This window comes from Larus michahellis, chromosome 25 (genome assembly GCF_964199755.1).
Source record: "Larus michahellis chromosome 25, bLarMic1.1, whole genome shotgun sequence".
Classification (NCBI taxonomy): domain Eukaryota; kingdom Metazoa; phylum Chordata; class Aves; order Charadriiformes; family Laridae; genus Larus; species Larus michahellis.
The window spans coordinates 1,762,490-1,773,535 of record NC_133920.1 but is presented as its reverse complement, the minus strand read 5'-3'; the positions used below and the strand labels follow the sequence as shown (position 1 = coordinate 1,773,535).

At 67.5% G+C, this 11,046-nt stretch overlaps 1 protein-coding gene across 1 annotated transcript in view; it reads left to right on the top strand.

The window, feature by feature from the left end:
• Positions 1-288: 288 nt before the first annotated feature.
• The window catches only part of PDE4A (phosphodiesterase 4A), a 32,931-nt gene continuing 22,173 nt past the window's right edge, over positions 289-11,046 (top strand). Inside the window, 3 exon segments of the mRNA XM_074567120.1 lie at positions 289-561; positions 2,419-2,537; positions 3,716-3,927. Of these exon segments, the coding sequence (XP_074423221.1) occupies positions 2,496-2,537; positions 3,716-3,927 (254 nt within the window). The 5' untranslated portion in view covers positions 289-561; positions 2,419-2,495.

Here is an 11,046-nt window from a genome sequence, read left to right as displayed (position 1 = left end):
GTCACCGGGCGCTGTCGGTGACACCGGGGCCGGTACCGGGGCCGCCCCCCGCCCCCCCGCCGCCGCCGCCGGCAGCGAGGGCAGGTGGATGCCGGGGGGAGCGGAGGGAACGGGAGGCGGCCAGGTACGGGAATGGCACCGGGACAGGGAACGGGAATGGGAATGGCACCGGGAATGGCACCGGGAGGAACCGGACAGGGAACGGGAATGGCACCGGGAAGCACCGGGGCCGAGAAAGGGAACGGGGATGGGAATAGCACGGGGCGGCACCGGGACCAGGGCCGGGACCGGGAACGGAAACGGGAACTGGAATGTTACCGGGCGGCACCGGCACCGGGAACGGCACCGGGACAGGGAATGGGAACAGGAATGGCACCGGGAACGGGAACAGCACCGGAACCGGCAACGGAATGGGAATAGGAACGGGATCGGCACCGGGAATAGCACTAGGAACGGGACCAGCACCGGCACCGGGACCGGCACCGGGACAGGGAACAGGAACAGGAATGGCACCGGGTGGCACCGGTAACGGGAACGGCACCGGGAATAGCATTGGGAACGGTAATGGCACTGGAACCGTGAACGGGAACGGCACCGGGAATAGCATTGGGAACGGGAACGGCACCGGGACAGGGAACGGGAACGGCACCGGGAATAGCATTGGGAACGGGAACGGCACCGGAACGGGCACCGGGAACGGCACCGGGACAGGGAACGGGAACAGGAATGGCTCCGGGTGGCACTGGGAACGGCACCGGAACCGGGAACGGGAACAGGACCAGGACCGGGAACGGGACCGGCCCCGGAACCGGGCGGCCCCTTCCCCCCGAGCCGCCGCGATCCCGAGCATCCTCCCGTAACCCCGGGGGGGGGAGGGGATGCGGGGGGTGCCCCCCCCCGCCGCTGGCGGCACCGAGTACTCCATTAATTCGGTAAAAACCTCCCGAATCCGGCACAGGCGGCGGGGGGAGGGGCGGGGGGAGGGCAGGGACTCCCCGGTTCCCCCCCGCGATGGAACGGGAATGGGGGACACCCCCCCCGAGGCCATGACATCCACGGGGACGCCCGGCCCGGCACTACCGGGGGGCACCGGGGGGAACCGGGGGGCCTGGTACTGCTGGGACCCCCCCCAAGCCCGGTCACCCCCGGGGCTGCCCCACACCGGGAGCGATGCCGGTGACAAGGGAGGTGACACCGACGAGATGCCGGTACCGGCAGAGATGCCGGTGCCGTGGGGAATGATGCCGGTACCAGGAGAGATGCCGGTGCCGTGGGGAATGATGCTGGTACCGGGAGAGATGCCGATGCCGTGGGGAATGATGCCGGTACCGGTAGCAATGCCAATGCCGTAGGGAACGATGTTGGTACTGGGAGTGATGCCGGTGCTGTGGGGAATGATGCCAGTACCGGCAGCGAAGGTGGTGCCGTAGGGAATGATGCCGGTACCGGCAGCAATGCCAATGCCGTAGGGAACGATGTCGGTACTGGGAGTGATGCCGGTGCTGTGGGGAATGATGCCAGTACCGGCAGCGACGGTGGTGCCATAGGGAATGATGCCGGTACCGGCAGAGATGCTGGTGCCGTGGGAGATGATGCTGGTACTGGGAACGATGCCGGTGCCGGGAGTGATGCCGGTGCCGTGGGAGATGATACTGGTACTGGGAGTGATGCCGGTGCTGTAGGGAGCAATGCCGGTGCCGGCAGAGACACCGATGCCACGGGGAATGATGCCAGTACCAGGAATGATGCCGATGCCATGGGAAATGATACCAGTACTGGGAGTGATGCCAGTGCCGTAGGGAATGACACCGGTGCCGGCAGAGACACTGATGCCACGGGGAATGATGCCGGTACCGGGAGTGATGCCGGTGCCATGGGAAATGATACCGGTACTGGGAGTGATGCCAGTGCCGTAGGGAACGATGCCGGTGCCGGCAGAGATGCCGGTGCTGTGGGAAGGGATGTTGGTGCCAAGGGAAATGGTGCCGATGCCGTGGCCAATCGATGCTGATGCCGTGGCCAGTGACACCAACGCTGTGGCCAGTGACACTGATGCCATGGCCAGTGACGCCGATGCCATGGCCGGTAATGCCAATGCTGTGGCCAGTGACACCGATGCCGTGGCCGGTGATGCTGATGGCATGGCCAGTGACACCAGTGCCATGGCTGGTGACACAGATGCCATGGCCTGTGACACCGATGCCGTGGCCAATGACACCGATGCCATGGCCGGTGACGCCGATGCCACAGCTGCAACAAGCGTGACTGGGCTCAGCCTGGCACGGGCTGGGCTGCTGGGAGGGTACTGGGGGGGGTACTGGGGGGGTACTGGGGGGGTACTGGGGGGGTACAGTGGGTTGCCGGGGGGTGCTGGGGGTCTCCCCGCTGCCCCCTCACCCTGGGCTCTCCCCCCCGCAGGCGCCGCAGCCCCCCGGGAGGTGGCGGGGCCCCCCCACGTGGCCCCCGCGCCCTGAGCCCCGGCGCCGGGCGGGCACATGAGGAAGAGCCGCAAGGACCTGGCTGGGCCCCGGGAGCAGGTGAGGCCGCGCTGGCGGCATGGGGGGCACCGGGGGACACCAGGGGGGCACCAGGGTTGGGAGGGGGGGGCTGGGGGTTCCCCACGGCAGAGGGTGAGGGGCTCCCGCTCGGGCGCTGTGCCGTGCTGTGCTGTGCCAACCCATGCCGTGCTGTGCCACGCCACGTGGTGTGAGGCTCCCTGGCCATGCCGTGCCGTACCATGCCATACTGTGCCATGCCGTGCCATGCCATGCCATATCACGCCGTGCTGTGCCACGCCACATGGTGTGAGGCTCACTTGCCATATGACGCCGTGCCATGCTGTACCGTACCGTGCCATACTGTGCCATGCTGTGCCATACTGTGCCGTGCTGTGCCGTGCTGTGCCATGCCATGCTGTGCCGTACTGTTTGGTACCCTGCCGTGCCGTGCCATGCCATACCATGCTGGGCTGTACCGTGCTGTGCCGTGCCGTGCCATGCCATAGCGTGCCATGCCGTGCTGTGCCGTACCGTGCCGTGCCGTGCCATACCACACTACGCCGTGCCATGCCGTACCATGCCATGCCATGCTGTGCTGTGCCATACCGTGTCATGCCATGCCACGCCACGCCGTACTGTGCCATGCCATACCGTGCCATGCCATACCGCGTTGTGCCATGCAGTACCGTTCCGTGCCGTACCGTGCCGTGCCATGCCATACCATACCACGCCATGCTGTGCCATGCCGTGCTGATCTGTACCGTGTCATGCCATGCTACGCCATGCCGTACTGTGCCATGCCATACCGTGCCGTGCCATGCCGCGCTATACCATACTGTGCCATGTTGTGCCGTGCCATGCCATGCCATACTGTGCCATACCATGCTGTGCCATACTGTGCCATGCCATGCCATGCCGTACCGTGCCATACCATACCATGCCGTGCCATAACATGCCACGGCATGCCGTGCCGTACCATGCTGTACCATGCCATGCCGTACCATGCCATGCCATGCCATGCCGTGCCGTACCGTGCTCTGCTGTGCCATGCGCTGCCGAGCTGCGTGGGATGAGGCTCGCTCGCCACATGGTGCCATGCCGCGCCATGCCATACTATGCCATACCGTGCCGTGCCGTGCCGTACCGTGCCGTGCCATGCCGTGCCGCGCCGTGCCGTGCCGTAACCTCATCTGACCGACCCCGTCCCTTCCTCGCAGCCCCCCGCCGAGCCGCCGGCCCCCCCGTCCCCGGGGATGTTGGGTGCCGACCTGCACCGCGGGCGCCGGCGCCTCTCCGCCACCCTCCAGGTGCCCCCCTGGAAGCCCCCGGAGCGGCCGCGCTCGCCGGAGCCCCCCGGCCCCCCGCGCCCCACCACGCTGCCCCTCCGCCCCCCGCCGCGCATCGCCGTCACCTACCCTGACCCCCCCAGGTAGGGACGGGGCTGGGGGCGGGGGGACACAACACGGGGACACACGCGGGGCTGAGCCCGTCACCGCCGCGTTGGGGCTCCCGGTGGCATCGGGGAACCCCCCCCGGATCAATGCGGGGGACGCACTGGCAGCAGGGGGGGGACGATGCCGGGGACCCCATGGCAGAGCCGGGGTGTCAGCGGGTGGGGGTCCTGCCGGGGGGAGGCCGGGATGGGGACAGGGCTTGGGAGCGGGAGAGGGGACGGGATCTGGGATGGGGACGGTGTCCGTGTAAGGGACATTCCCTGGGATGGGGACATCATCCAGGATGGGAACATGGCCTGGGATGGGGACAATGGCAGGGATGGGGACAGTGACCAGGATGGGGCCAATTCCTGGGATGGGGACATTGCCTGGGAACGGGAACAGTGTCCAGGACAGGGACAGTGTCTGGGATGGGGACAGTGTCCCTGTAAGGGACATTCCCTGGGATGGGGACAGTGTCTGGGATAGGGCCAGTGACCCAGATGGGGACATGCCCAGGGATGGGGACACTGTTCAGGATGGGGACGTGGCCCAGGATGGGGCCAATTCCTGGGATGGGGACAGTGACTGGGATGGGGACAGAGTCCGGGATGGGGACATTGGCTGGGAACAGGGACAGTGTCCAGGATGGGGACGGTGCATTGGATGGGGACAGTGTCCGGGATGGGGACGTGGCCTGGGATGGGGACAGTGTCCATGTAAGGGACATTCCCTGGGATGGGGACAGTGACTGGGCTGGGGACAATGCCAGGGCTGGGGACATGCCCAGGGCTGGGGACGCTGGCTGGGATGGGGACATCGTCCGGGATGGGGACATGGCCTGGGCTGGGGACGGTGCCCACGCGGGTGACACCGTGGCAGCCAAGAGCGGCCGGATCCTGCGTCCCTGCTCCTCTGGCTGCCACCACCATGTCTCCACTGTGTCCCCACGATGTCCCCGCCATGTCCCCACCATGTCCCCACCGTGTCCCCACTGTGTCCCCACCATGTCCCCATGATGTCCCCGCCATGTCCCCGCCGTGTCCCCATCATGTCCCAACCATGTCCCCACAATGTCCCCACCGTGTCCCCATCGTGTCCTCACGACGTCCCCACCGTGTCCCCGCCGTGGGCTACAGGGGGGGCCGAGCAGCCCCTAAAAAGCGCCCCCCCCTCTAATTCCGGCTACCGGCTGCCACCATGGGCCAGCACCGGTGCTGTGGTGGGGGCAGCGCGGTGACCTGGCCGGGGGGGGGGGGGGGTGTGGCAGGGCTGGGGGGGGGGGGGACATGGGATGCGTGTGTCTGTGTCGTGTCCCCCCCCCGGCGCGGTGGCGGCAGGCGGCTGCCACCAGCCCTCCCTCGCCGCGATGAATCATCCGCCGAATTTTCCAGGGTGTTTTCCCGCCCCGATTCCCATCCCGCAGCCCCAAAATTCCCGAAGGGGGGGGGGGGGGGGAGGGAATATTGGGGTGCCCCCCACCCCCACCCTCCACCTACTCTCTCGGGTGGGTGACATTAATGGGGACATTTTTTCGGGGGGGGGGGGACACCGCTCCATCTCGGGGGGATGGAGGATCCGATGGATTCCCCGGTAAAACCGGAGCCACTGGAATTGAGGGGGGGTCACATTGGACACCCCCACCCCGGCTGGATCTGGGGTGGGGGGGGACACACGATATGTCCCCCCACCCTCGGTGATGGGGGCATGGGGAGCAGCTCGGGGGGGGGGGAGCAGTTGTGGGCACCCCCGCGATGTCCCCACCGAGGTGGGGGGTGCTCACCCCCCACCCCAGCCCTGGGGGGGGTCCCTGCAGTATGGGGGGGGGGATCCCCCATTGCAGCTGCGGGGGGGGTGTGTGTGTGTCTCCCCAACACTGTGCAAATGGGGAGGGGCCCAGCTCAGCTTTGGGGGGGTTGTGCCGCGCTGTGGGGGGGGGACGCCCCCATTGCAGCGGGCGAGGGGGGGCCTGCTGTGTCTGCTCTGCCCCCCCCCACGCGTGGGTGCTGGGGGGGTGTGGGGGCGGCAGGATGTCGGCGTTGCTGGTTTCTCCTTGGGGGGCGCCCCCCCCCTCGGCTGCGGGGGGGACAGTGTCATAGGCGGGGGGGGAATCACTGGGTGGGGGGGTCCCCATGGGGGGGGATTCCCGGGAGTACCCGGGGGGGGCCCATAAGGGGAAGCCCGAGGGGCGATCCCCGCCATGGCGGGGGGGTGGGATGTCGGGGGGGTGGCATCCCCGCCGTGGAGGGGGGGGGGATATCGGGGTCGGGGGGGGGGGGGGGGGTTCCCCGCTGGGGGGGGGACCGGGGGGGGAATCTCTGCCGTGGTGGGGAGGGGATCCGTGGGGGGGGGGATGTACCTGCGTGGGGGGGGTCCCGGGGCGGAGCCGCCGCCGGGGGGAGTGGGGGGGGCAGGTCCCGGGGCGGGGGGAGGCGCCGAAGCGGGCGCGCAGAGGCGGCACCGGGAGAGGCACCGGCGGCACCAGGCGCCTCCCCCCGGGGTCGTCCCAACCGGTTGCACGGGGCCATGCGGAGCCCGGGGCCGGGAAGAGCCGCCGCCGCCGCGGATCGCTAGGGACCGGCACCGGGACCCACACCGGGACGGGGTCGGGCGCCGGCACCGGCTCCGGGAGGGTCTCCGGTACCGGTACCGGGGCCCGGTAAGGCACCAGGACCGGCTCCAGAAGGGGCTCCGGTTCTGGCTCCAGAAGGGGCTCCGGTACCGGCACCGGGCCGGGTACCGGGACCGGCTCCGGGAAGGTCTCCGGTACCGGCACCGGCTCTGGAAGGGGCTCCGGTACCGGGGCCGGGTTAAGGCACCAGGACTGGCTCCCGGAGGGTCTCCGCTACGGGCACCGGCTTCGGGTCGGGCACCGGGACCGGCTCCGGGAAGGTCTCCGGTACCGGCACCAGTACCGGGAGGGTCTCTGGTACCGGTACCGGGTGGGACAGCGGGAGCAGCACCGGTACCGGCTCCGGGTTGAACACCGGGAGCGGCTCCTTTCCCACCACCGGCAGCATCTCGGGGTCCCCTGTTCCCCCTTCCCGGTCCCGGGGATGATGGAGCCGGTGCCGGGCTCTAGGAAAAGCCTCTCGCTGTCGCTGCCGGTACCCCGGGAGGGGCCCTTGAAGCCCCCCCAGCACCTCTGGCGCCAGCCCCGCACCCCCATCCGCATCCGCCACCGCGGTTTCTCCGACACCGACCGGCACCGGCCCCGGCCCATGGAGCGGGCGGACGCCGTCGACACCGAGGACCGCCCGGGGCTGCGGAAATCCCGCATGTCCTGGCCCTCCTCCCTCCACGGCAACCCCCCCGGCACCGGCAAGCGGTAGGTGACGGCGGCGGGGACCCCCACACCAGCCCCCCCTCCCGGACCCCCCCGGCGTCATCCCCGGGAGCGGGAATGGAGGCGGGACCGGCTCCCCCCCCCCCCGCCCCCAGCATCTTCCCGGTACTGGTGGTGGAAGGAGGGACCCCCCCATCGTTATCCTGGTACCGGCACCGGAGGTGGGACCCCCCCCAGCATCATTCCGGTATTGGTGAGGGAGGGGGGACCCCCCCCCCCCAGCATCATGTCGGTACCGGTGGCAGAGGCTGGACCCCCCCCAGCATCATCCCAGTACCGTACTGGAGGTGGGACCCCCCCCCCCAGCATCTTCCCGGTACCACTGGCAGCGGGAGGGACCCCCCCCGGGAGGGACCCCCCCATCGTTATGCCGGTACCGGTACTGGAGGTGGGACCCCCCCCCAGCATCACTCGGGTACTGGTGAGGGAGGTGGGACCCCCCCCCAACCAGCATCATCCCAGTACCGGAGGTGGGACCCCCCCCCCCCAGCATCACCCCAGTACTGGAGGTGGGACCCCCCCGGCATCATCCTCATCCCAGTTCCGCGGCAGTGGGATGGAGCCGGTGCCGGAACGGGGGGGGGGGGGCAGTGACACACGGGGGGGGGGGGGGTGGTGGTGTCACATCCCTCGGGACCACCCCCCCAGCGGGAAGTTGGCTTTTTTTTTGGTGGGGGGGGGACACGGACCAACTTGGGAAGATGCCGCCGGGGGTAGGAGGGTGGGGGGGGCGGGTTGTGCCGTGCCGGCAGCATGTGCCGCGTCCTTCCGGCAGCGCCGAGGGGGCCGCCGGCACCTCCGGCTTCGTTAAGGCAATTAATTAATGCGCAGGAGGCTCAGCAGATGGTGGGGACACGGCGAGGGGGGGGGGGTTTGATTTCCTTCCTTCCTTCCTTCCTTCCTCCCTCCTCCTCCTCTTCCTCTCTTCCCCATGGAATATCCCCCCCCCCCTCCCCGCGGCGAGCGGCTGGGGCGCGGGCAATGCCAGTGATGGAGCTGCCCGGGGAGGGGGGGGGGGGGCTGAACACCCCCCCCCGAATCTGGGGGTCGGGATGCCAGACAGCCCCCCCCACACACCCCCCCACATCACCCCATCGCCCCCCCCCGCGCCGTGGGGAGAGCCGGCATTCCCAGCCCGGCGCGGTTCAACCGGGAGAATCCGGCTCGAGCCCGGCTGATGGAGTTTCTCCCTTCCGGCAACCAATTAGTGTAATTAACGCCAAACGAAGGGGAAAGTGCCAAGCTGGGGGTTCAGCGGGGTTGGGGCGGGGAGGGATGGCCGGTGCATGTCTCGCCGCGGTGATGCCGGGATCCGATCGGCCGTTGCCAGTTGCCGGAGGCTTTTCCCGGCTTCCTCCCGCTTTAATTCCTGCCCTTTTTCGGCAAAAAGAATCCCCAAAAATCTAATAATAACTAATAATAATCAGAGCGTCGCCGAGCCGGCGATGGCGGCGGCGATGGCAATCCCTCCGGCATTGTCGATGCCGCGCCGGAATCTTTTTTGGAAGGGGGGGATGAGTCACCTGCGGCCATTGGAAGTGGTTCCCGGCGGGCTCCGGGAACCTGCCGCCCATCCCGGGCGATTCCCACACCGGGAGGCCAGGAATGGCAGAGACGGCCTGGCTCGGCGGCCCCGCCGCTGGAGGGGTGCAGCGGGTGGCACGGCATGGCGGTGTGGCGCGGTGTGGCGCGGTATGGCATGGTGTTGCCATGGCACGGTATGGTATGGCACAGTATGGCGTGGTATGGTGTGGCATGGTGTGGTGCGGTATGGCACAGTATGGTGTGGTATGGCGTGGTGCGCCATGGTATAGCGTGGAATGGCACGGTATGGCACAGTATGGTGTGCCATGGCATGGTATGGCACGGTATGGCGTGGTATGGCACGGTATGGCGTGGTATGGCACGGTATGGTGTGGTATGGCGTGGTGCGCCATGGTATAGCGCGGAATGGCACGGTATGGCACAGCATGGTGTGCCATGGCATGGTATGGCACGGTATGGTGTGGTATGGCACGGTATGGTGTGGTATGGCGTGGTGCGCCATGGTATGGCGCAGAATGGCGCGGCACGGTATGGTGCGGTATGGCATGGTGTGCCATGGCATGGTATGGTGTGGTATGGTGTGGTGTGCCATGGCACAGGATGGCACGGTATGGTGCGGTATGGCACAGTATGGTGTGCTATAGCACTATATGTCGTGGTATGGCACAGTATGGTGTGATATGGCGCAGTATGGCATGGTATGGTGTGATATGACGCAGTATGACATGGTATGGTGTGATTTGGCGCAGCATGGTACGGTCTAGTGTGGTATGGTGCGGTACGGCACAGTATGGTGTGATGCGGCGTGGTATGGGGCAGTATGGCGCGGTATGGCACGGTATGGGGTGGTATGGCACGGTATGGTATAGCATGGTGTGGCATGGTATGGTGTGGTATGGCATGGCATAGCCTGGTATGGTACGGTATGGCATGGTATGGCACAGGGTGGGGCCGTATGGTTCTGTATGACATCCTATGGTGCAGCATGGCACAGCATGGTGTGGCGTGGCATGGTGCGGTACGGCACGGTACGGCACGGTATGGTGTGGTGTGGCACAGTGTGATGCGTGGTGTGGCACAGTATGGCACAGTATGGCACGGTATGGTGTGGTATGGCACAGTATGGCACGGTATGGTATGGTATAGTGTGGTATGGCGCGGCACGGCACAGTACGGCACGGCACAGTACGGCACAGCAGGTGGCAGCGGACTGGGGGTCCCTGGGGACGGGGGTGTCCCCAGTGCTGGTGTCCCCAGCCCCGGCCCCGTCTCCGGCTCTTCCTGCTCCCCGTCTTCATCCCCACCTTCATCCCCATCCCCATCGCCATCCTAATCCTAATCCTCACCCCATCCCAGTCTCTTCCTCATCCCCATCTGCCCCCATCCTCACCCCATCCCTGTCCCCATCCCAGTCCCTTCCTCGTCCCCATCCTCATCCTCGTCCCCATCCTCATCCTCGTCCCCATCCTCATCCTCGTCCCCATCTGTCCCCATCCTCATCCCTGTCCCCGTCCCTTCCTTATCCCCATCTGTCCCCATCCTCATCCTCACCCCATTCCCATCCTCACCCCATCCCTGTCCCCATCCCAGTCCCTTCCTTGTCCCCATCCTCGTCCCCATCTGTCCCCATCCCCATCCTCGTCCCCATCTGTCCCCGTCCCCATCCTCACCCCATCCCTGTCCCTTCCTCGTCCCCATCCTCCTCCTCACCCCATCCCTGTCCCCATCCCAGTCCCTTCCTTGTCCCCATCTGTCCCCATCCTCATCCCATCCCTCTCCCCCTCCTCATCCCAGTCCCTTCCTCATCCCCATCTGGCCCCATCCTCACCCTGTCCCTGTCCCCTCCTCGTCCCCATCCTCATCCTCACCCCATCCCACATCCCAACCCAGGCGGGGGGAGGAAGGAGCCGGGACCCCCAGGGTGCCCTCGGGTTCCCGCTCCACCCGGGATAAACACACTCCAAAGCAGACACTGGGGACACTGGGGACACTGGTGGAGGGTCCCCATCCCCGAGGACACCCCCCCCCCCCCACTGCTTCCCCCCTCCCCGTCTCTCGCCCGTCGGCTGCGGCTCCCGAGGCCTGAAATAATTCCCAGAAAATCCTAAAAAAGCCCTTTTTCCTCCCTGGAACCGGTTGCTAAATTTGCCGGCTGTGAGTCACCCCCCCCGCCCCCCCACTGCCTGCGCAACACCCCCCCCCCTGCCCCCCAATAGCCCGGGGG